At 37.0% G+C, this 21,469-nt stretch overlaps 1 protein-coding gene across 3 annotated transcripts in view; it reads left to right on the top strand.

The window, feature by feature from the left end:
- Positions 1–21,469, top strand: part of SLC9A9 (solute carrier family 9 member A9) — a 678,779-nt gene that overhangs the window by 178,519 nt on the left and 478,791 nt on the right. For all 3 annotated transcript variants that reach the window (XM_053599744.1, XM_053599745.1, XM_053599746.1), the window contains exon 5: positions 454–569. In XM_053599744.1, the coding sequence (XP_053455719.1) occupies positions 454–569 (116 nt within the window). The remainder of the gene's footprint in view (positions 1–453; positions 570–21,469) is intronic.

The raw sequence follows: 21,469 nt of genomic DNA, 5'->3' as shown, positions 1-21,469 counted from the left end.
CGTGTGCTGTAAATGACAAGAGAGCCTCGTGAGTGGCCAATTTCCTTCTCATCACAGTGACAGACTTAAAATCTGGACTCTTTTCAGACACCCCCAGCAGACAAAACAAGGAAAAGCAATCCATTTACAAGTGTCAACACAGCAACTGTATTTGGGGTCAGGATTTGCTGTGCCATGTTTGACAGATTATTTTTATATCCTTGAGATTTATCTTGTTTTCATTGAGATATGCTATAAAGTGTTCTGTTACCCTTTGCCAGGTGAATGAATCTCTCACATGCAAAAGATTCCAGTGTACAGAGGGCTGGCATGGCCTTGAGTTGGCAGGATGCTGGTGATTTTTGCACGATGCATGATGCTTACCCACAAATACGTTAGAATGTTAGTTTGACGGCATGGGTTTACATGGAGTTTAACTTGATGTTTCAAAAATCTGCTTTTTCTTTTCAACAGGTTAATTATGTATGGTTTCGTGAAGGCCATGATGTATGCTGGCCAGCTGGAAAATGGAGACTTTCATTTCACAGACTGTTTATTTTTTGGTTCACTGATGTCTGCTACAGATCCAGGTAATTGTTCAAATAATATATTTCCTTCTTTTAAAGGCTCAGACATTTAAATTGAGTGTTTTTCTCAAAACCATCACCTGAGTCTGTGTAATAAATCTTATTCTTCTTCGCTTGCAGTTGACACATCTATTAGTAATTACAAAAAAGAGAGAAAGGAACAGGTGAATATTCTGTTAAAAGTAGCTCTTAAGAAATGGGTCACAAATCAATCTCAGTAGTGATGGAGGCTCTTTCAAGTCATTTTAGTTTATTTCTCTAGAACATGTAGCCATTCTGAGCTACACAGGGTGTCCCAAAAGTTGCCCCTAAGGTCACCATACAAAAGGAAAATGGGAAATTGTAGCTACATATACCTTTATTTACAGAATACTCATTACAAAATTTGGCATAATGTTTACAAAATATTCTCTATATGTTGGCCACCTCTTTGTAACATATACTATTTGAATATATTCTACCTTCTGAAAATGATCAAACAAATTAAATGGCCTAAAATACTTTCTAAAATTGTTCATTATGGAACTTTTCAACCATATCCAAAGTAGGAAGAAGAGTCAAAAGGATTTCCATATGCCCCTCAGCAGTGAGCGAATGTGGCTAATCTTTTTCTCTATTGTCTGCTCCACACACTCTCTTCCTCTCATCATGACCTATTGTGGTAAAGCAAATCCCACACGTCGTATCATTTGATTCGTAAATATTCAGAAAAATGACCATTGCCATTATGAACATAAAAATATTAACTGTCCTTCTTTAATAATATCACAGATTTATTCACTATTCAGATATTCCCAATTGTCTTACTGTAATTATTGTTATCATTATTAGTTGGTACAGCAGTCTGTACTACACACAAATCAGGATCCAAACAAGGGCCACACGTTACAATTGATAGGACTGCTGAGGCCCTTTTAATCTATAAGTTCTTCCTCTATTTAAAATTTTTCTTATTATTTATTTGTTAGAAAAAGGTCATTTGTCTTGTGATTAAATTGAACACGGTTCTTTAAATAATGTTCCTGGATGCTCCTCCAGTGGTTAGAGAGAGAGGCTTAATCAGAATGATTGGCGTGATTACTTTAAAGGTGGAACTGTGGTCCTTGTGTTCATCAGGAGGCAAACTGTGATTATTGACTCAGCTGTCAGCCCGATCCATCCCTTTATACCAAACTGCTACTTCAGCAGAGACCACCTGAACACACCTGTCTCTAAACAAGATGATTTTATTATACGTAACAGTGAGTGAGACTACTCACCCTAGAGAACCATGAGGCATCTCCGTGGGTGTTAGCAGGGACTAATCGTAGGAGTTTGGTTTATGTTTGATGATTTTAGGGAGGTTTTAAGGAACTGTGACTCTGCTCTGGATTAGACACCAGCAGGAATTGGGAATAATTTCAAAACTGGACATCTTCGGGAAGTCTCGTTTAGAAGGAGGAAGGATTCGGTTGAGCCTAAAGCTATACTTCGTAAAGAAGAAATGGTCACTCATACTAGGCAGGGTAGAGGGACCTTTGGTCAGTTTTGCAATTTGCACAATGTTAATTATTTGTGTTTTGTCTTGACCCATCTTCATGGTCACAGAATGAACTTGTCCTTCTGTGATGTTGTTTATGTTTGACAGGACTAGGATCCAGCTGGCAGTATCAGGCCAGCTCTTGAATGTCAGGGCAGCTTTTCTCCTCCTGAGCACGGCCCTCAGACCAGCAGCACTGGCACCATGGGCTGACTTTATAAATGCTCCACCCCAGACCTAGTGAATCGGGGACTGGAATTTAAGTGATATATGCACATGAATGTCTGAGACACTTTACATTTTAAGAGGTTCTTATTTTATGGCTTTGGTACCTGTTGATCATTACTGCTTAATCCAGTATTTATTGGGCTTACAAAATGGTGGCATGATAACTCACAGTTACCTTTTCCATTTATTACCTTCTACTCACCTCAAAGAAATAGGTTTTGAGTTCAATTATTGTAATACCTGATGGTTTAAACGCACATAAAAAGCGGGGAAAATGATCTATTCTTTCTCTTTATTTGCCAATTTTCCAACTAATACGTAGCATTCTCCACGTTACCAATGAGAGGGGCTTTTTAAAAAGTATCATTATGAATACAATGGATTTTTACAGAGTTGATATATTTCAATCTAATGCTGTCATGATTTTTGATGATCAAAATACTCTACTTTTGGCAAGTGGAAGCCTCTTCAAGTTTCTCCCATATACTTCTGTTATAATCCCAATGGTTTTTGATAGTTTTCTTGCTTTGGGGTAGGACTGGATGTTCCAACTTTATATTATTTAATTCCTGCACCCTAACTTGGAATCAGCCACTTCTTCAAAAAGCCTTTGTTCTAAGAGTGAAATTCATTTAGACAACAAAATGTGGGCATTGAGAGTTTAATAGTGCTGGGTTAGTCATTGTTCCTAGACCTTATTTTCTTGAGGAGAAATTATATTTTCTTGTTCATCATCTTCCATTAAAATATTGCATGATAGCAATTTTACTTAAACAGCTTTGAATTTTTATTTGCATTTTCATTTTTCTTCTGCCTACTTTTCTTCTTCCAACATATTAATATAATTCCTTGCTTGCTTAAAATATATATATTCTCAAAATTATAATGTACATATTACTAAATAGATGATAACAAAACTGTTTAGGATTTCATAGCAGTCATTGTTAAACTCTGGATATATCCTACTAACGATATACAATTAAAAATTACTCTGTTTTAAAACCATTTGAAATAGTTCCTCTGTGTGGTCAAGCCACAAGTCACTATATGATAATATTCATTTGTTTTATTTTGCTTTTTATTTTTTGTTTTAAAATTAGATTAAATATCTACAGGATTCCAGAATCAAAACCATGAAACAAAGTAGGAGAAATGCAGCTTCCATGTCTGTCCTCCACACCCTAACTTTCCAATGATTTTAGTCATTTCTTAGCTTACCTAAAATTTCATAATTAAAGCAATTATATAAATATGCACCATACTCTACTGTACGCTGCTCTACCTGTGGCTCTTTACCTACATTCATCGGATCTACAGTATTTGGGGGGGATTACTGCATCGCAACATAGAAAGATCTTTCTTATTCTCTTTATCAGCTACACAATACTTCACGATTTATTCATCCCGTCCTCTATGGAGGGATATTTGGTTTCAATCTTCTCTTTTGCAATTATGAATGGCACTGTAATTAACAGCCCTGTACATTTTGCCAGTATTTCTTTGGGAAAGATTTCTAGAGACTGATAAATGCACATGCTTTGTAATATTCTTAGATGTCAAATTCCTCTCCCTAAAGTTTATCCCATTTTGTGTTCATACCAGTAGTATATGACAGCCCTTGTGAAGACTTTTTCCAATGCAGTAAGCTATCAAAATTTGGGGGTATTATCCTTATGTTAGGGGAGGATTTATATGTCCCTGTGGTTTGACTTAGTACTTCTCTTATTACGAGTAAGGTTGAACATTTGTTCATATCTTTTTGAAAGCCAACTATTTATAAGGTGTCCTTTCCAGTAGAGTTGTTGGTCTTTTACATTTCAAATTTTAGAAGCCCTTAATATACATATTAGAGATAACTCTTTGGGATATAAGTCACAAATATTTTCCCTAGTTTGCCATGTTTTATTTTGCTTAAGGTTGTGTGTGGGGGGGAGGATTAGTATATAATGAAAAGGAATGAAATGAAAGCGGGTCTCAGATATAGAACTCAGGGCATAGATTAGAGGATCAGCACCAAGACCATCCCTAGGGTTAGGGATAACCTGGTTACTATGTCATTGCTAAAAGATTTTACCCAGAGTTCACACAGCCCTAGGAAAGTGCAGAAATCTCTTGGCAGCCTCTAGAAGCATGGACTCAAGACAAAGTGTTTTTATCCCCTCGGTGATTTCTAACTAGTTACGTTTGCTCTCTTCTGTCATACATGGGCATTCCACCTTTCAGGGTCAAGTTTCATTTCAGGCCACCTCTGCACAACTCTGCAAATTGAAAAGCACAGCATCCATTATTTCCTTGTCCCAGTGCTGAAGGCTGAGTTTGTTGTATTCTATTGAGTGACTCAGCTGGCTCTAAACTCAATTGAGTTGTGTTCGAGCTTTGTTCCTTCTGTGGCTGGTGATACCCCTGAGGTTATGTTTACACAGCACCGGAAAACTGATTGAAATGGGAAAAAATCCAACTCTGTCAGCTGGTTATTTATCTGCATTGTGTCGTGCAACTGAGCTGATTTGATTTATTAAAATATAAAATTGGCTCACAACCATAAAGAAGGTACTAGGACCCAAGTCCACTTTCCAAGTCTGGCACAGGCCAGCTGTGCAACTTTGGGCAACCACTTAGCCTCTCCAGATTTTGTAGATCCTTGAAATCTATCCTCTCTTTCAACTCCTTTATTTTTACAGATGAAGAAACTGACTCTTCATCTCTAGGATGAAAAGTTTCAGAGTGCTAATATCCTTCCAGCTTTAACGTTCAATGATTCTCATTTCTGTGAGATTGGTTTTTATTTTATTTTTTTTATTATTAAATCATACCTGTGTACATTAATGTGATCATGGGGCACCATACACTGGTTTTATAAACAGTTTGACACATTTTCATCACACTGGTTAACATAGCCTTCCTGGCATTTTCTTAGTTATTGTGTTAAGACATTTATATTCTATATTTACTAAGTTTCACATGTACCCTTGAAAATGCACCACAGGTGTAATCCCACCAATCACCCTCCTGGAGGGTGTTTATTTTAAAGGAGGCTTTTGTTGCAAAGAAAGTAAACATCAATCCAAAGCCTGCCACCCAAATAGTCTGGGATTCTAACCCCAACTCAGCAAGTGTTAGAGATGATCTGTACAGCAGAAGCTGGCACACAAACAGGAGCACTTACGTTCCCTCCTTTTACTGGGAGCTAATTGTTATATTAAAACACGCTGAACCCACTCTCTGCTAAATTTCTGCAATTTAAGATCTTCAATAACCTTAAAACACCTCGTCAGTCTTACCCCACAATTATTCATTTATTGCCTAAACTATTGTGACTCACTAATTTATGAGAGAGAAACCATGCTCTCCAGGTTTGATATTTCTTGGCCTTTTTTAAATTAATTCTTTCCCATTTAGCCTTAGCCACATTTTAGCTAGGCGTTATTATCTCTTCATATTTATCTTTTACAGAGACACATTTAAACTTAAATCTAATTCTTCCTGCATGTTTCAGACTCTTCCCCAGCCAGTTTTCCATTGGCTCCAGTGAGGATGATTTAATTATTAATTAATTATATTTCCTCCTTTCCTTACTGGTGAAGATCTTGCTGATGAGGTGAAGGTCAGCGGCAGCACTTACCAATGAGCAGGTAGCTAAGGGCAGAGATGCCAAAGAGATGATGTGTGCTGAGTGGCTATGTGAAGGGAGAGAGGTGTATAGAGAGCTCAAACAATGAGCCAGCTCTATCTCAGGTACTACAGAAGAGTCGGGGGGTGGGGAGGAGAGAGAAGCGAAACCCAAGGCAACAGACAAAAGCCCCAGAAACTAGCAAGAGGTCATTTACGGAACAGCCCTCGTTTTGCAAATGGCCAAAACTTGTAAAGGGGCTCTCTGACCTTCAACTGTCCTCCTGTGTCTTCAGGAGAGTCCCAGTACAACTGGGGTCTCAGCTCAGTGATTTAGACTGTATAAGGTAATCATTTTGACTAGTAAGTCTGAAGTATGCCTTTATGTGGGGTAGATGAGATAAGCAGGGCGGTCTCACAGGGAGTACAGATACCTAGGGATTCCAGCATCCCTGTATGGCTGTGGCTGCCTCCTTACCTTCTTCAGGTCTTTACTAAAATGCCACCTCGATAAGACCCTTGCTTGCCCATCATATGCACCACCACCCCCTACAGACTACCCCAAATCACAGTGTTCCCCATGCCTGTCCTTGTTTTACTTTCCTCCCCATCACTAATCACTGTTGATCTAGTATTTCTTTGTGTCCTATGTGAGAGGGCATGTTGTTCTATTATTCTGGATATTTCCCTGTCTTTTCAGTCTTATAATACTCATATCTAGAACAGTAGGCTTTTAATAAATACCTTTTAAATTAATTAATAAGTTTGAGGAAGAAACTGCTAGAGCAAAGTGTGGAAGGTCAAAGGTGATCTCTTCTCAAATTCGAAGCAGTGACTATCCCCACTCACCTTCAGGGATAACGTGTCTCATGCCCCTAAAAGGAACAGTGACTCAAGGTGAAAGTGGGGCTCCCAGCACATAGGTGAGTGGTAATATTGGTTTCTGTCCCCTGAAAAAGACATATCCACTAAAATAAAAGTATATGCCTTTCTTCTTATCCAGCCACATAGTACCCTGTTTCCCTGAAAATAAGACAGTGTCTTATTTTAAGGTGTGCTCCCCAAGATGCGCTAGGTCTTATTTTCAGGGGACGTCTTATCTTTCCTGTAAGTGGGTCTTATTTTCGGAGGATGTCTTATTTTCAGGGAAACCGGGTAAGTATTTCTTTCTCCCTGTTTACCTGGTGGTCAGGGGCTGAACACTTTCCAGAGCATGCCAAGCTATGGTTGGTAGACTGGTAGAAGTTATAACAGTATGTTTTTTCTAGGTTGAAAGATATTCAAAATAATAGCTTCCTTTAGGAAAAGGAAGGACTCAGCACATTACATCAAGTATTAAATAATCACCCAGAAGATGCCAAAAACTCATCCTGGTATTTACAGAACTGACACTTCCTCCGAGGTCTCAGGAAAACACTCATTCCAGCCCACGTGTGCATTTCCTCACTTCATCAATGGGCCCGCTTCCTATTGAGATTAAAATGTCTGCATTTTGTATGATGCAGCTGCACTGAGACCGAAATACAGCTGCACTACTTTGAACTCCAGAAGTATTAATGCAGCATTCACAACTAGAAGATAATCTTACTTTATAGAATTGGTCAGTTTTCTCCCAAGAGGACTAATCCAAGGTGTCATCATTTAGGTTAATGTCAGATAACTCAGCACAAACTCTAGAGCGATTCGGTAGCTACAAGATACACGTGGCTGTTGAACACTTGAAATGTGACTTCTCCAAGTTGATATGTGCTGCAAGTATAAACACACCTAAGTTTCAAAGATTTAATATAAAAAAATCTCATTAATAATTTTATACAATATTAATTGCATGTTGAAATGTCAATATTCACTTAATATTGAATAAAAATATACCATTAAAATTAATTTTACCTGTTTTCTTTTTTCTTCTTTTAGTATGTCTCCTGGAAATTTTTAAATTATATAGATGGCTTGCATTATATTTTTGTTGGACACTACTGCTATAAAGCAATAGAGAAATTAAACTATTGGAAGGCAAAAACATGATCCTTCACAGAAATACCACAATAAGCAAAAGAGTTACGTACAGATACAATGCACTGCATAGATTGTGCCGTGTGGTGAAATACATGCAATTTATTTTTATGAGAGTGAGCAAATATGTCTGAAATTTTCTTTCTGAAGCCTCTTTTGCTAGTCTCACTTTTCTGCTCCAATGCGTAATAACCCATAAACTAATTTACACCCATGCTTCAGAAGCAAAGAGAAGACAGAGTAAATATCTATATAATTTACATAGTATATATATGCCATTTCAACCATAAATACTCTGGCCTCTAACTTGGGAAAAGCAGGTTAAATAAATTCCTGCCCAAATGTCTCAATGGTGTTCTTTTCCTTAGAGCATAAATAACAAGTCCGTAAACACTGACAATCTCAGAGGTTTTATTTTTTTTTTAATGCCCATTAGTGTTTTGTTTTATATAACTTGTCACAGATCCAAAAGACTTGACATTTATATTATGTCAGCCTGGCTTCAAAACTATGTTGATGCATTTAACATCCTTAAATTGTATAGACTCAATATCAGAAACACATAGTTATTAGGAGTAAATAAAGACTACCTGGGTAGCCAGTTGGAAAATATAGCCCATAACCCTTTCCATCAAGTTTAAGATTTAAAATGTTTAGTTGATGGAAATTGTTAGTTCAGTTCTCTACGTAAACAAGGCAAAATATACATCATGCTTAACGGGATCCATTCAACACTAAATAGATCTAAGAAAGCATGTACAGATGTTTTAAAACACAAAGACTCACTGAGTTTTGCATAGCACTTTGTAAATATTTATTGAATAATAGATAAGGCATTAAATATTAGAAATACTGTACATGGGATGAGACAGGCCATGTTAAAATCTCATTCTGTCTGATCCACTCAAGACTCAGTTTCTCTGTCTGTGAAATGGGGATATCCGATTTACTTGAGGGATGATTTGTAAGGGTTAAATGAGATAATACAAGCAGGCGTTATTTTTTATCTTGTATTATTATCATTTTTATGCTACACTAAGGTGGGGCTGCTATTTTACCATCAGCATAATACAGTGACACATACACATTTTGTTTGTTTTCCTGACAGTAATAATGGATTTCCACAAATCTGCATGCTTGGTCCGTAGAATGTTCCCCTGACCAACATTCATTTGTAAATTGTTCGGTTGAGAGTGTAATAGAAGTAATGTGGTAATTTTGCTTTGAATAAGACACAACTACACTTTTATATCTATTTTCCTAGATGAAGGGTAGTAATTTTTAAAAGTGAATCTCTGACATTATCATTTTATCCCAAGGTATTTTGGTATGGATCTTTAAAGTTGTGGAAATTCTTCTTATGTAACTGTGAAATCATTATCGAGCCTGCAAATTTTTTTATAATCTATTGGTATCATCTTATGCTCACTCCATGTTTATATTTTCTTGATTTTTGCTCTTTGTTTTTAATCAGAACCCAAGCACGTTTCCCGAGTGACATTCAGTTGTCACATCTCTGCATTTTCCCTTAATTCAATGCTCCCTCCTCCCTTTTCTTTTCATGCTATTATTGAGTAAATTGGGTCAGAGATCTCCCCACATTCTAGATTGATCTGCTTTCTCTGGTACCATTTAATTGTTCCTGTATCCTCAGAGTTAGCTGTAAAGAGTCTTGATTAGATTCAAGTTCACCTGATTTTGCAAGAAAAGCACACAGATGGTACTCTGAATACCCTGTGGCATCATATTGGAAGTCACTCAGTGACTTTTAGTCACACTGAGAGTATGGGCATCAACTTTTACTGGTGCTAAGTGTCATCAGTGGGTTCAGTTGGTGCAAGCCTGATCCCTGCTTTTGAAATTCCCCATGAAACTTCCATGGAATTGTTTCCTCCACCAATGCTTATAGTTTGAGCCTATTAGTTGCCTTAGGATTGACAAAAAGGTGATTCTTTTCTAATTCTATGATGTCTTCTGAATTAGTAGCTAGAATGATATTGCAGCAAAGAAGTATCCTATTTTACCACTCTTTATATCATCTACATGGAATATACAGATATCATCTGGATCCTTGGTCAAATAAAGCAGCCACAGATAAATTTCCCTTTTAAGCATAACCACAATGCCACCATCACACTTAAAATATTACAGAAATTTTTGTGGTATAAAAATAATGGCCCTCTAAAGATGTCCTTGCCCTAATCTCTAGAACCCGTGGATATGTCACCAAGCATGGCAAAAGGAGCTTTGAAAATGTGATTAAGTTGAGGACTTTGAAATGTAGACATTCCCCCTAGATTATCTGGAAGGGCCCCCTCTAATCACATGTGTTTCTAAAGTTGGAGAACCTTTCCTGGCTGTAATTAGAGGACATGTGACTGTGAGAAAAAGGCACAGAGAGAAACCATGTCACTGATCTGGAAGATGGAAGTCCTGGGCTAAAACAAGCCAAGGAATGTGGGTAGACTCTGGAACCTGGAAATGGCAAGAAAACTCATTACCCAGAGGCTCCAGAAAGGACTGCAGCTCTGCGGACACTTTGATTTTATCCCAGTGAGACTTGTATTAGACCTCTGATTTGCAGAACTGTCATGAATCTGTTTTGTGATCCCCTAATCACAAAACCACTAATTTTGTGATAAGTTGTTACACCAACAATAGAAAACTCATATGATTCTGAAATGTTTTCAAACATATCACTAGGTTAAAATTTCCCAAATTGCCTCATAAAAATTTTTATAGCTTTCTTCACCGTACGAGCCAGACATTATGTGTACATTGCTTCTGGATGATAAAAATAATGATTTAAAAATAATAGAATTATAGGATATTTTCGTGGAAAGAGACTTCAGGAATCATTTAACACTCATATTGTACAAAAGAGCAAACTAAGGTGTAGAGGTGAGTGACTTGGCCCTAGACGGTCATTCAAAACTTAATATTACAATCATCCTAAACAATTCATGAAGGTCAGCAGTGGATTCTGGGAAAGTAGTGACCTTAACTTGGGTTTCTTGCCTGTATTATTCCGATTTATCGAACTGTGCTAAGGCAAAGGGCTCTTGGTTCCTATATGCAATGGAGGGCTGGTGAAGCCTGGAGCTTTGTGCAGACCCCATGGAAATAACAGATAAGCTTTCTATACTGTAAGCAGCATGAGAACCTAGATTCCAGGTTCAAAGAAGTCTTGAGGTGGAGACTGTAAAACAACGAATACTGAAAATAGTTTGGGGTTATAGAAATCTATGGACCTTGAGAGAGGAAGGGGGTAGTAGGTTGACATTGGCCTTGCATGAGTGAACGTGATCGCCTGGGTTACTGGGTAAAAGGGTGGCCACCCCAGCTACCTGCTTCCACGTTTACAGCACTGCTATCACAGAGGTTGATCCAACAAGCAGCCTTAAGTGCTCATAAACCAACCAAGAAAAATAAAAACATGTCAAGACTTTCTGGCAGCCTGACAGGAGGAGATTGGTCAGAAAAAACAGAGTGCACAGGGCATAAAGTCCTGCCCTACGCAGAGGATAATTTGAACAGCCATGATTTTCCAAGTAAACAATTAAGTAGATAAAAAAGAGGGCAGGGTGGGTAAGACCTGAATTAGTGAAAGATTAAATAGAAGGCATACTCTGAAAGCACAAAATAAAATATAAAAATATGCAAATCATGAAGGAAACAATGAAAACTTGGTGTATACGTCCAAGCAACATCACATGTGAATAATAATAGTTCCAAGAGGAGGAAAAAGGAATAGGTAAAGAATAAGGAATAATTAAGCAAATAAAGTATAATTTCTCTGGGCTAAAACAGAATAAAACAAAAAACCCAAGACTGCAGGTTAAATCCATCTGAACTTACCCAGTTTCAGGCAGGACTGATGAGAAAATCCTAAAGTACATATTCGGGCAAAATTCCTAAACCACAAGGAAGAAGAGAAAATTTTGCAAGGAGAAAACCAGAGAGAACTATTACCTGTAAATAAAAACAAACAGATTGGCAGTAACTTCTCATTGGCAACATTTGATGTTAGAAGAGAGAGAGGGTGGAGTATTATCTTCAGACTACAGAGAGATGGAACTGAAGTTCCGGCATCCTAGCCTTAGCCAGGATTATCACTCATCTGTCTGTATAAAAGAAAGCCATTTAAAATAGGCAAGAATACGTTATCTAACAAATGCTAGAAAATCATCTCAATGAACATTGGAGTCTGTTATACATATAAATAGTCTGTATCTTTTTTTTTTTTTTTTAGTTTTTTTTTTTTTTTTTTATTGTTGGGGATTCATTGAGGGTACAATAAGCCAGTTACACTGATTGCAATTGTTAGGTAAAGTCCCTCTTGCAATCATGTCTTGCCCCCATAAAGTGTGACACACACTAAGGCCCCACCCTCCTCCCTCCATCCCTCTTTCTGCTTCCCCCCCATAAACTTAATTGTCATTAATTGTCTGTATCTTTTTAACAAGAGTCTTCTGAATAGTTAAAAACCAAACCCTCCTATATGTACTTTACAAAAACACATTAAGGAGTGGTTAAGAAAAAAACAACTTGCAAATAAATTGATAGGCCAAGAGATATCAGGCAAATGCAAACACAAAGAAAATTGAGTGACAGTAACAATATCAAACAAGATATAATTTAAGATTAAAAGCACTAAATAGGAATTAGAATACATGAGGCATGATAAATGGCATAATTTGTATGAAAAATAATTTGTCAAGAAAAACTTTTAATTTTTAAAAGTTTTAAAAATATAAGAAGTCTTTGGTAAAAGTTCAATTGTAGTTGGTGCCTTCAAAACTTCTTTTAGAATTAGGTAAATCTAGTAGAGAAATAAAAATTAAAGAATTAAATACAATTAATCAACTTGATGTATCGATAAGTAATAAACCTTTGCCTCCTTAATCAAAGAAAAGCTGCTTTTGGTATTTCCAAGGGAATTTCCAAACATTGGTCAAATATTTAGCCACAAAGAAATATCAACGAATCTGAAGAAGAGTAGAGAGTTTACTGGCAAACTTCTCTCACCACAATCTACAGAAAGAAGAAAGGAAGGGAAGAAGGGAGCGAGGAAAGGAGGGAGGAAGGAAGGAATCTTTAATTGAAAATTAAGAATAAATTAAGAGGAAAAAAAGTTTACTATCTAGAATGCAAAGTAAAGAAGAAATTCAGGACCATTACCTAAGATACAAGAAAAGCCAAAGGAAAATTAGAGGAAGATTTGTGATATTAAATATTTTCATTATTAAAGAAGAAAAAGTATGAAGGAATTTAGCGTTTGCCATGAGAAACCAGAAGAACAATAACAAAATAAGCCAAAGATGTCAAGAACAGGTAATTCCCAAAAACGAACGTCAAGAATAATAAAATGGAAAATAATAACAGCACAAAGTAGACAAATAGATTTCACAATTAATTCATTAAAAAGACCATAAGAACAGGTGAAATCCTTTTGAGCTTCACTGAGCAAAAAAAGAAGGAAGCAAACAATATAAAAGATTGGCTAATGGAAAGGAAACATGTATATAGATAATGCAGTAATTAATACTTTATGCAACTCATTAGCAAAAAAAAATTAAAAACCCAAAGGCAATTATAAAAATTTCCCCAGAAAAAATGGAAAATGTGAACAGTCTAAATACCACAGAGGAGATCAGAAGGATGACTAAAGATCTACTATGAAAAAGGCACCATGTTCAGGTGGTTTCTCAGCTTAATTAGATCTGATTTTGAAGACAGAGAATTCTGACAAAAATGTCAAACTATTGCAAACCACCTAGAAACATGAAAAATATCTCAATGTATTTTACAATGACATATTAAAATCAAAATCTGAAAAAAGAACAGCCAAAAGATGGGGAAAAAAGTAAAACCATCCCTCTTGCAATATAAGTTAAAAAATTTCATTTAAATAAACACTTGTAAAATACTCGATAATGCTACTTGCACACATTCAGCGATTTTGTTTACTCATGTCTTACCAATGCCTAGAATGTAGCCTGTCTCAGTGGAGATTACCAGTAAATATTTGTCAAACCAATAAGTTCATCTAAAGAATAATAATGCTAACTAAGCAGAATATTCCATGAAAGTAAGAGTGCGCAATGTCGTGACATATATTAATATAATCCGTTATGTCAGTAACTTAAAGGAGACTAAACCGTATGATTGATTCAGTGAGGAAAAGGTATTTGATTTTATACAGCAGCATTACCAAGAAAAATTCTAAGTAAAAAAGGAATAAAATGAAATGATTTAAATATAACTCAAATATTATCCTAAATGGCAATGTGAAATTGGATAATTGAAAAAGGTTTTATTTATAGACGTCTTTTTGAAATTCCAGTTACAGAAGAACCACCAAGAATATTGCCGGAATCTGAAGCTTAGTAGTGGGCAGTTACCACTTTTAGGTCTGAAGGAACAAGAGGAGAGAGTGGTCGCTAGGACCCAGGGGGAGAAAGTTTGGGGACCAGCTCACCTTGTGAAAGCAATAACCTTCTGTTCAAGGATATATTAGTTCAAGACATCATTTCAGGGAGAAAAAGTCAGGAAATAAATATTCAAGTTTCCCTCTCCCCTGTAAGCACAGGCTACTGATAACATTTCTGTGGTCTGTGTCCCAAAGCAGAGACTACGTGGAGGGACAAACAGAAGAGAGTGACATAGAAATTCTAGAAAATCCAATAAGAAAAAAATTGCAAAAAAGTGAAAATTTAGAAATAAATAAATCTGCCATTGTTTGACCCTATTTTTAAAAAAAAAAAAAAACTATTAAAATTGAAAGAAAAATGTTGTGAGATAGCTTGATGTAAGGTAAATGTACATCATTTAATATCTTTAAAAATGAGCAACAACTATCTAGAAATATAATTCAATAGCTTCATATTTTGCAGATATTTAGACTAATTTTACATGAAAGTATAAAATGTTAAAGGATGTAAAATATTAAACAAGATGAATGAATAGACTCATGACATGTCTGGGACAGGCAGATTTAATGACGGATGCACTTTGTCTTCTTTTCTTTGTTCCTAGAGTTTTTTTCAATAGAGTACTTTTAAGTAACAAAAATTTTAGCAGGCTATATGACCCCGGTATGTATTTTTTTAAAATCACTGTTTAACAATTTAGTGCAAAAATAGCTATTACCAACTATTTATTTATAAGAGGCAGACTTTAAGATTCTTTAAAGAAGGGCCATCTTTTTCAGCTTGACGTAACATGAAAAATATCTTTTTCTGGATAAATTCAGATTTATAAAATAATTTTATCATGGGATTGTACAATAGTGGATACTGTTTGTGATTACGTCCCATGTCCATATGAAAGGTTTGCCTTGATATGGCCATTTTATATTTAACATGACCATTTACATGACATCAACGTTTTATTTATTTTTTTTTTTGTAGAGACAGAGTCTCACTTTATGGCCCTCGGTAGGGTACCGTGGCCTCACACAGCTCACAGCAACCTCCAACTCCTGGGCTTAAGCGATTCTCTTGCCTCAGCCTCCCGAGTAGCTGGGACTACAGGCGCCCGCCACAACGCCCGGCTATTTTTTGGTTGCAGTTTGGCTGGGGCCGGGTTTGAACCTGCCACCCTCGGTACATGGGGCCGGCGCCTTACCGACTGAGCCACGGGCGCCGCCCGACATCAACATTTTAGAATATGCTGGTCAAATGCCCAGCTATTAGGGATGAATATCTAACATTAATGAATGATTTATTTTAGTATTGAAAATATATTATGGCATTTTATTTAATCCTCAAATATATGGGTGGGGTAGAAAAGAAACTTTGTAAACTTTTGCCTAAAAGTGCATTACTCAATAATTTTTTCTTGTATGACTTTTATTTGCAGGTTTTGGCCAGGGCTGGGTTTGAACCTGCCACCTCCACCATATGAGGCCGGCGCCCTACTCCTTTGAGCCACAGGCGCCGCCCTTCTTGTATTACATTTTTTTAAAAATTTCAGGTTAATGTGAGGGTACAAATAAGCAGCTCAAAATATTTGAATTTGTTAGGTAGGGTCACTCTTCTAGTTATGACCCACACTCAAAAGGTGTACCAAACACCCCCACACCGTGCCCATTCAGTGCGAGAACCTCATCCCCCTCCCATTTGCCCCTCCCACCTCCCCCCAACTTGCATTGAAATGAGTTTTTCTCCTATGTGGACATACAATAGATTGTCTACTGGCCTCATACTAGTATTGAGTACATTGGATAATGGCTTTTCCATTCTTGTGATACTTTACTAGGAAGAATGTGTTTCAACTCCATCCAGGTTAATACAAAAAGACGTGATGTCACCATCTTTTTTATGGCTGAATAGTATTCCATGGTATCCTAATATTTCTCATAAACCTTCCAGCAGCTTTTAAATTTCTCATTCTATTTGAATATATCCTCCAAAAAATGTTTTTAATATCAGTCTTGATGACATACTTCTGAGGCCTTGTATGCCTAAAAATACTGTCATTTTGCTCTCACTTTTGAACAACAATTTGGCTAGATATAAAATTATATGTTCAAAGTTATTTTCTTTCCCTTATTTATATTCTTATTTTCATCTAAATCTGATACTCTTTCTATCTAAATGTTGCGCCTGTAGTTCTTTTTTTTTTTTTTTAACCTTTGTTCAGGTTTATTGTTAAACGTGCCTGTAGTTCTTACCCTCCATGTCTCTTAAAATTTTTAAATGTTCTTTTATCTCTTTCATCTTCCTTGTTTTCTCCTTCAAGAGTTCTTTAATCAGGTTTCCCGTTTATCACTTCTTCAGGTGTATTCATGGTCATATTTATTTTATCCATCATATTCTTTTTCTGACTGCTGTTTTTCATTCCTGATAAATGCCTCTTACTTTTATAGTCCTCTGTCGCTTTAAATATATTGAATATGCTTATTTTTAAGTACTTTATGTCTATTCTAATATTTGTGTTTCTCTTTGTTGCTTTTTTTCTGTAAGTTGTGATAACCATCGGGTGTCTAATTATTCGTGTTTATTCGTGTTCCCTTAGAATTATCAGCTATTGAATTAGCAATCTGGATCAGAGAAGGGCATCAAAACCACAGTTTCAAGTTCATTTGCTGTCATCTCACTGTACTAGTGGAACGACTTTAACTCTCAGAAGACATTGGCCATGGAGACATTTTCTTTTTCTTGCCACAACTGGGGGAATGTGCTACAGACATCTGACAGGCAGAGGGTGGAGATGTTGCTAAACTTTAATAACACACAGGACATCCCTCCACAACAGATCATTGTCTGATTGAAAATGTCAGTCATGGTTTATTATGGCAAGAAGCTAAACAAAAATTACTTAATGGATCTCTAAGTGTTCTCCAAACATCTTTCCAAAAGGAATGTATTAATTTGCATTCCCACCAGCAGTGTAGAAGTGTTCCCTTTTCTCCACATCCATGCCAACATCTCTGGTCTTGGGATTTTGTGATATGGGCTAATCTTACTGGAGTTAGATGATATCTCAAAGTAGTTTTGATTTGCATTTCTCTGATGAATAAGGATGATGAGCATTTTTTCATATGTCTGTAGGCCGTGCGCCTGTCTTCTTCAGAGAATTTTCTCTTCAAGTCCCTTGCCCACCCTGTGATGGAATCACTTGTTCTTTTCTTGCTTATACATTTGAGTTCTCTGTGGATTCTGGTTATTAAACCTTTGTCGAAGACATAACCTGCAAATATCTTCTCCCATTCTGAGGGCTGTTTGTTTCCTTTACTTACTATGTTCTTGGCTGTGCAGAAGTTTTTGGTTTGATCAGGTCCCAGTAGTGTATTTTTGAAACTGCTTCAATTGCCCAGAGGGTCCTCCTCATAAAATACTCACCCAGGCCAATATCTTCAAAGGTTTTCCCTGCACTCTCTTCTTGTATTTTTATAGTTTCGTGTCTTAAGTTTAAATCTTTAATCCAGTGAGAGTCTATCTTAGTTAATGGTGAAAGGTGTGGGTCCAGTTTCAGTCTTCCACAGGTTGCCAGCCAGTTCACCCAACACCATTTGTTAAATAGGGAATCTTTTCCCCACTGAATGTTTTTAATTGGCTTCTCAAAGATCAAATAACGGTAAGTAGCTGGGTTCATCTCTTGCTTCTCTATTCTGTTCCAGACATCTACCTCTCTGTTTTTGTGCCAGTACCATGCTGTCTTGATCACTATCAATTTATAGTATAGTCTGAGGTCTGGTAGCGTGATTCTTCCTGCTTTGTTTTTATTTCTGAGTAATGTCTTGGCTATTCGAAGTTTTTTCTGATTCCATATAAAACGAAGTATTATTTTTTCAAGATCTTTAAAGTATGACAGTGGAGCTTTAATAGGGATTGCATTAAAATTGTATATTGCTTTGGGTAGTATGGACATTTTAACAATGTTGATTCTTCCTAGCCATGAGCATGGTATGTTTTTCCATTTGTTAACATTTTCAGCTGTTTCTTTTCTTAGAGTTTCATAGTTCTCTTTATAGAGATCTTTCACGTCCTTTCTTAGATAAACTCCCAAATATTTCATCTTCTTTGGCACTACTGTGAATGGAATAGAGTCCTTAACTGTTTTTTCAGCTTGACTATTGTTGGTATATATAAAGGCTACCAATTTATGAATGTTGATTTTGTTACCTGAGACGCTGCTGTATTCCCTGATCACTTCTAAGAGTTTTGTAGTAGAATCCCTGGTGTTTTCTAGAAATACAGTCATATCATGTGTGAAGAGTGAAAGTTTGATCTCTTCTGACCCTATATGGATACCCTTGAAAATAGATCTGCCATTCAGTCCTATAATTCCTCTACTAGGTATATACCCAGAAGACCAAAAATCACATTATAACAATGATATTTGTACCAGAATGTTTATTTCAGACCGATTCATAATTGCTAAGTCATGGAAAAAGCCCAAGTGCCCATCGATCCACTAATGGATTAATAAATTGTGGTATATGTATACCATGGAATATTATGCAGCCTTAAAGAAAGATGGAGACTTTACCTCTTTCATGTTTACATGAATGGAGCTGGAACATATTCTTCTTAGTAAAGTATCTCAAGACTAGAAGAAAAAGTATCCAATGTACTCAGCCCTATTATGAAACTAGTTTATGGCTTTCACATGAAAGCTATAACCCAGTTATAACCTGAAAACAGGGAGACGGGGGAGAGGGAGGAGAGGGAGGAGGAGGATGGGCGGAGGAAGGGTGATTGGTGGGATTACACCTACGGTGCACCTTACAAGGGTACATGTGAAACTTAGTAAATGTAGAATATAAATGTCTTAACACAATAACTAAGAAAATGCCAGGAAGGCTATGTTAACTAGTGTGATGAAAATGTGTCAAATAGTCTATAAAACCAGTGTATGGTGCCCCATGATCGCATTAATGTACACAGCTATGATTTAATAAAAAAGAAAATAAATACATAAATAAATTAAAAAAGAAATTACTTCATGGAAATGCAAGTGAGCCAGAGAGCAGAGCCTAAATAGTATTTTGTTGCTGATATTTTCTGATTTGTGTTTCTCTGCCCTGGGCTGGAGGCAGCTGGAGTCTTCACATCTCCCATACCGCCCGCCCTTCCATACACAGCAATCCAGACCTAAGGATTCCTCACGGCTCACATTGTTATTATTATTGTTTGTTAGCACCTATTCCATTTTTCTCTATATACTTTCTCCATCATTGATTTTAAAGGTGTGCTAGCTCACCATTTTGGTAAGGGGGGAGATTCTTTTTTTTTTTTTTTTTTTTTGTAGAGACAGAGTCTCACTTTATGGCCCTCGGTAGAGTGCCGTGGCCTCACGCAGCTCACAGCAACCTCCAACTTCCGAATTGCTTAAGCAATTCTCTTGCCTCAGCCTCCCGAGTAGCTGGGACTACAGGCACCCGCCACAACGCCCAGCTATTTTTTTTGGTTGCAGTTCAGCCGGGGCCGGGTTTGAACCCGCCACCCTCAGTATATGGGGCCGGTGCCCTACCGACTGAGCCACAGGCTCCGCCCAAGGGGGGAAATTCTTTCATAAAAATAATACTTTCCCCCAAATTAGTTAAAAATGTAATGCAACTTTAGTGAAAACCTAACACTTTAAAATTTGAAACTGGTATGCTTGTATCTGGTTACACAGGTCTCTTCATACTTTTATAAGCTTTAAGATAATTTTATCCAGTTTTATAATCAAACCAATATGGTATTGGCCTAGGAATGGGGAGATCAGTGGAAAAAATGGAGGAACCAGAAACACATCCCAGCAAAGATGACAATTTGACAGTGGTGGCATTTCAATTCGGTGGGGAAAGGATAGTTCATTTAACAAATGATACTGGCTCAATTGACTGGCGCTCCATTAAGAAGATGATAAAATTGGACACAGCTAACCATTTACAAAAGTGTACTTAGAAGAATTAAAACATAATTGATAAAGAACTACTGCAAAGGCTCGGTGCCTGGAGCTTAGCGGCTACGGTGCCAGCCATACACCCTGGAGCTGGCGTGTTCGAACCCAGCCCAGGCCCGCCAAACAACAATGACCACTGCAACCAAAAAATAGCCAGGCATTGTGGCAGGTGCCTGCAGTCTCAGCGACTTGGGAGGCTGAGCAAGAGAATCGCTTAAGCCTAAGAGTTTGAGGTTGCTGTGAGCTGTGACACCATGACACTCTACCAAAGGCAACATAGTGACACTCTGTCTCAAAAAAAAAAAAAAGCTAGAAAGAAAGAAATTTTCTTTTTTTTCCTTTTTTGTAGAGACAGAGTCTCACTGTACCACCCTCGGGTAGAGTGCCATGACGTCACACGGCTCACAGCAACCCCTAACTCTTGGGCTCACGCGATTCTCTTGTCTCAGCCTCCCAAGCAGCTGAAAATCTGTAATAGAAACGTGGACACAGACTATGAAGAAGTAATTCATAGAAGGGCAAAGCCACATAGGCTACAAATGTGAAAAGTTATTCAAACTCACAAGAAGTCTTGGAAATGTAAAATAAAGTAACAGCGTATCATTTTATCCCTAGAAGTTTGGCAACAATTATAACATCCAAGTAAAGTGATTGTTGGCAAGGATGCAGGGAAAAGTAGACTCTTACACATTTCCAGTGGACTTTTAAATCATTAATAGACTTTTGGAAAGCAATTTGGCAAAAGCTATTATAGCTGAAAATACATAACCCCCTCTGACCCAGCAAGCTGACTCCTGGGATTCTACTCCTCACAAATAAAAACACTAGTTCTTAAGGATATTATGGGCAAGGGTATGTATTGCAACATTTTAACATAATGCCATGTAGCCATTAAAAAGGACAAATTAGTACTCTTCTTCCTGACTTGAGGGTTTTCCAGAAAAGCATACATAAATGAGATTACATTTTTTAAAAGCAATGGTCACCCTGATGTATTTATGCATAGATAATCAACTTCCGTGTTTGTGTGTATGTTAATTTGTACATTGAAAAGCAGGGCCATGGGGTATAGCCATAGAAACTGCATTTTTTTTTTTTCCTCCTACTGCTATGGAACTATTCCTTTTTCGCTTAC

This window comes from Nycticebus coucang, chromosome 8 (assembly GCF_027406575.1).
Source record: "Nycticebus coucang isolate mNycCou1 chromosome 8, mNycCou1.pri, whole genome shotgun sequence".
Lineage (NCBI taxonomy): Eukaryota > Metazoa > Chordata > Mammalia > Primates > Lorisidae > Nycticebus > Nycticebus coucang.
The sequence above is the reverse complement of the archived record's forward strand: the minus strand, read 5'-3'. Positions and strand labels throughout refer to the sequence as shown.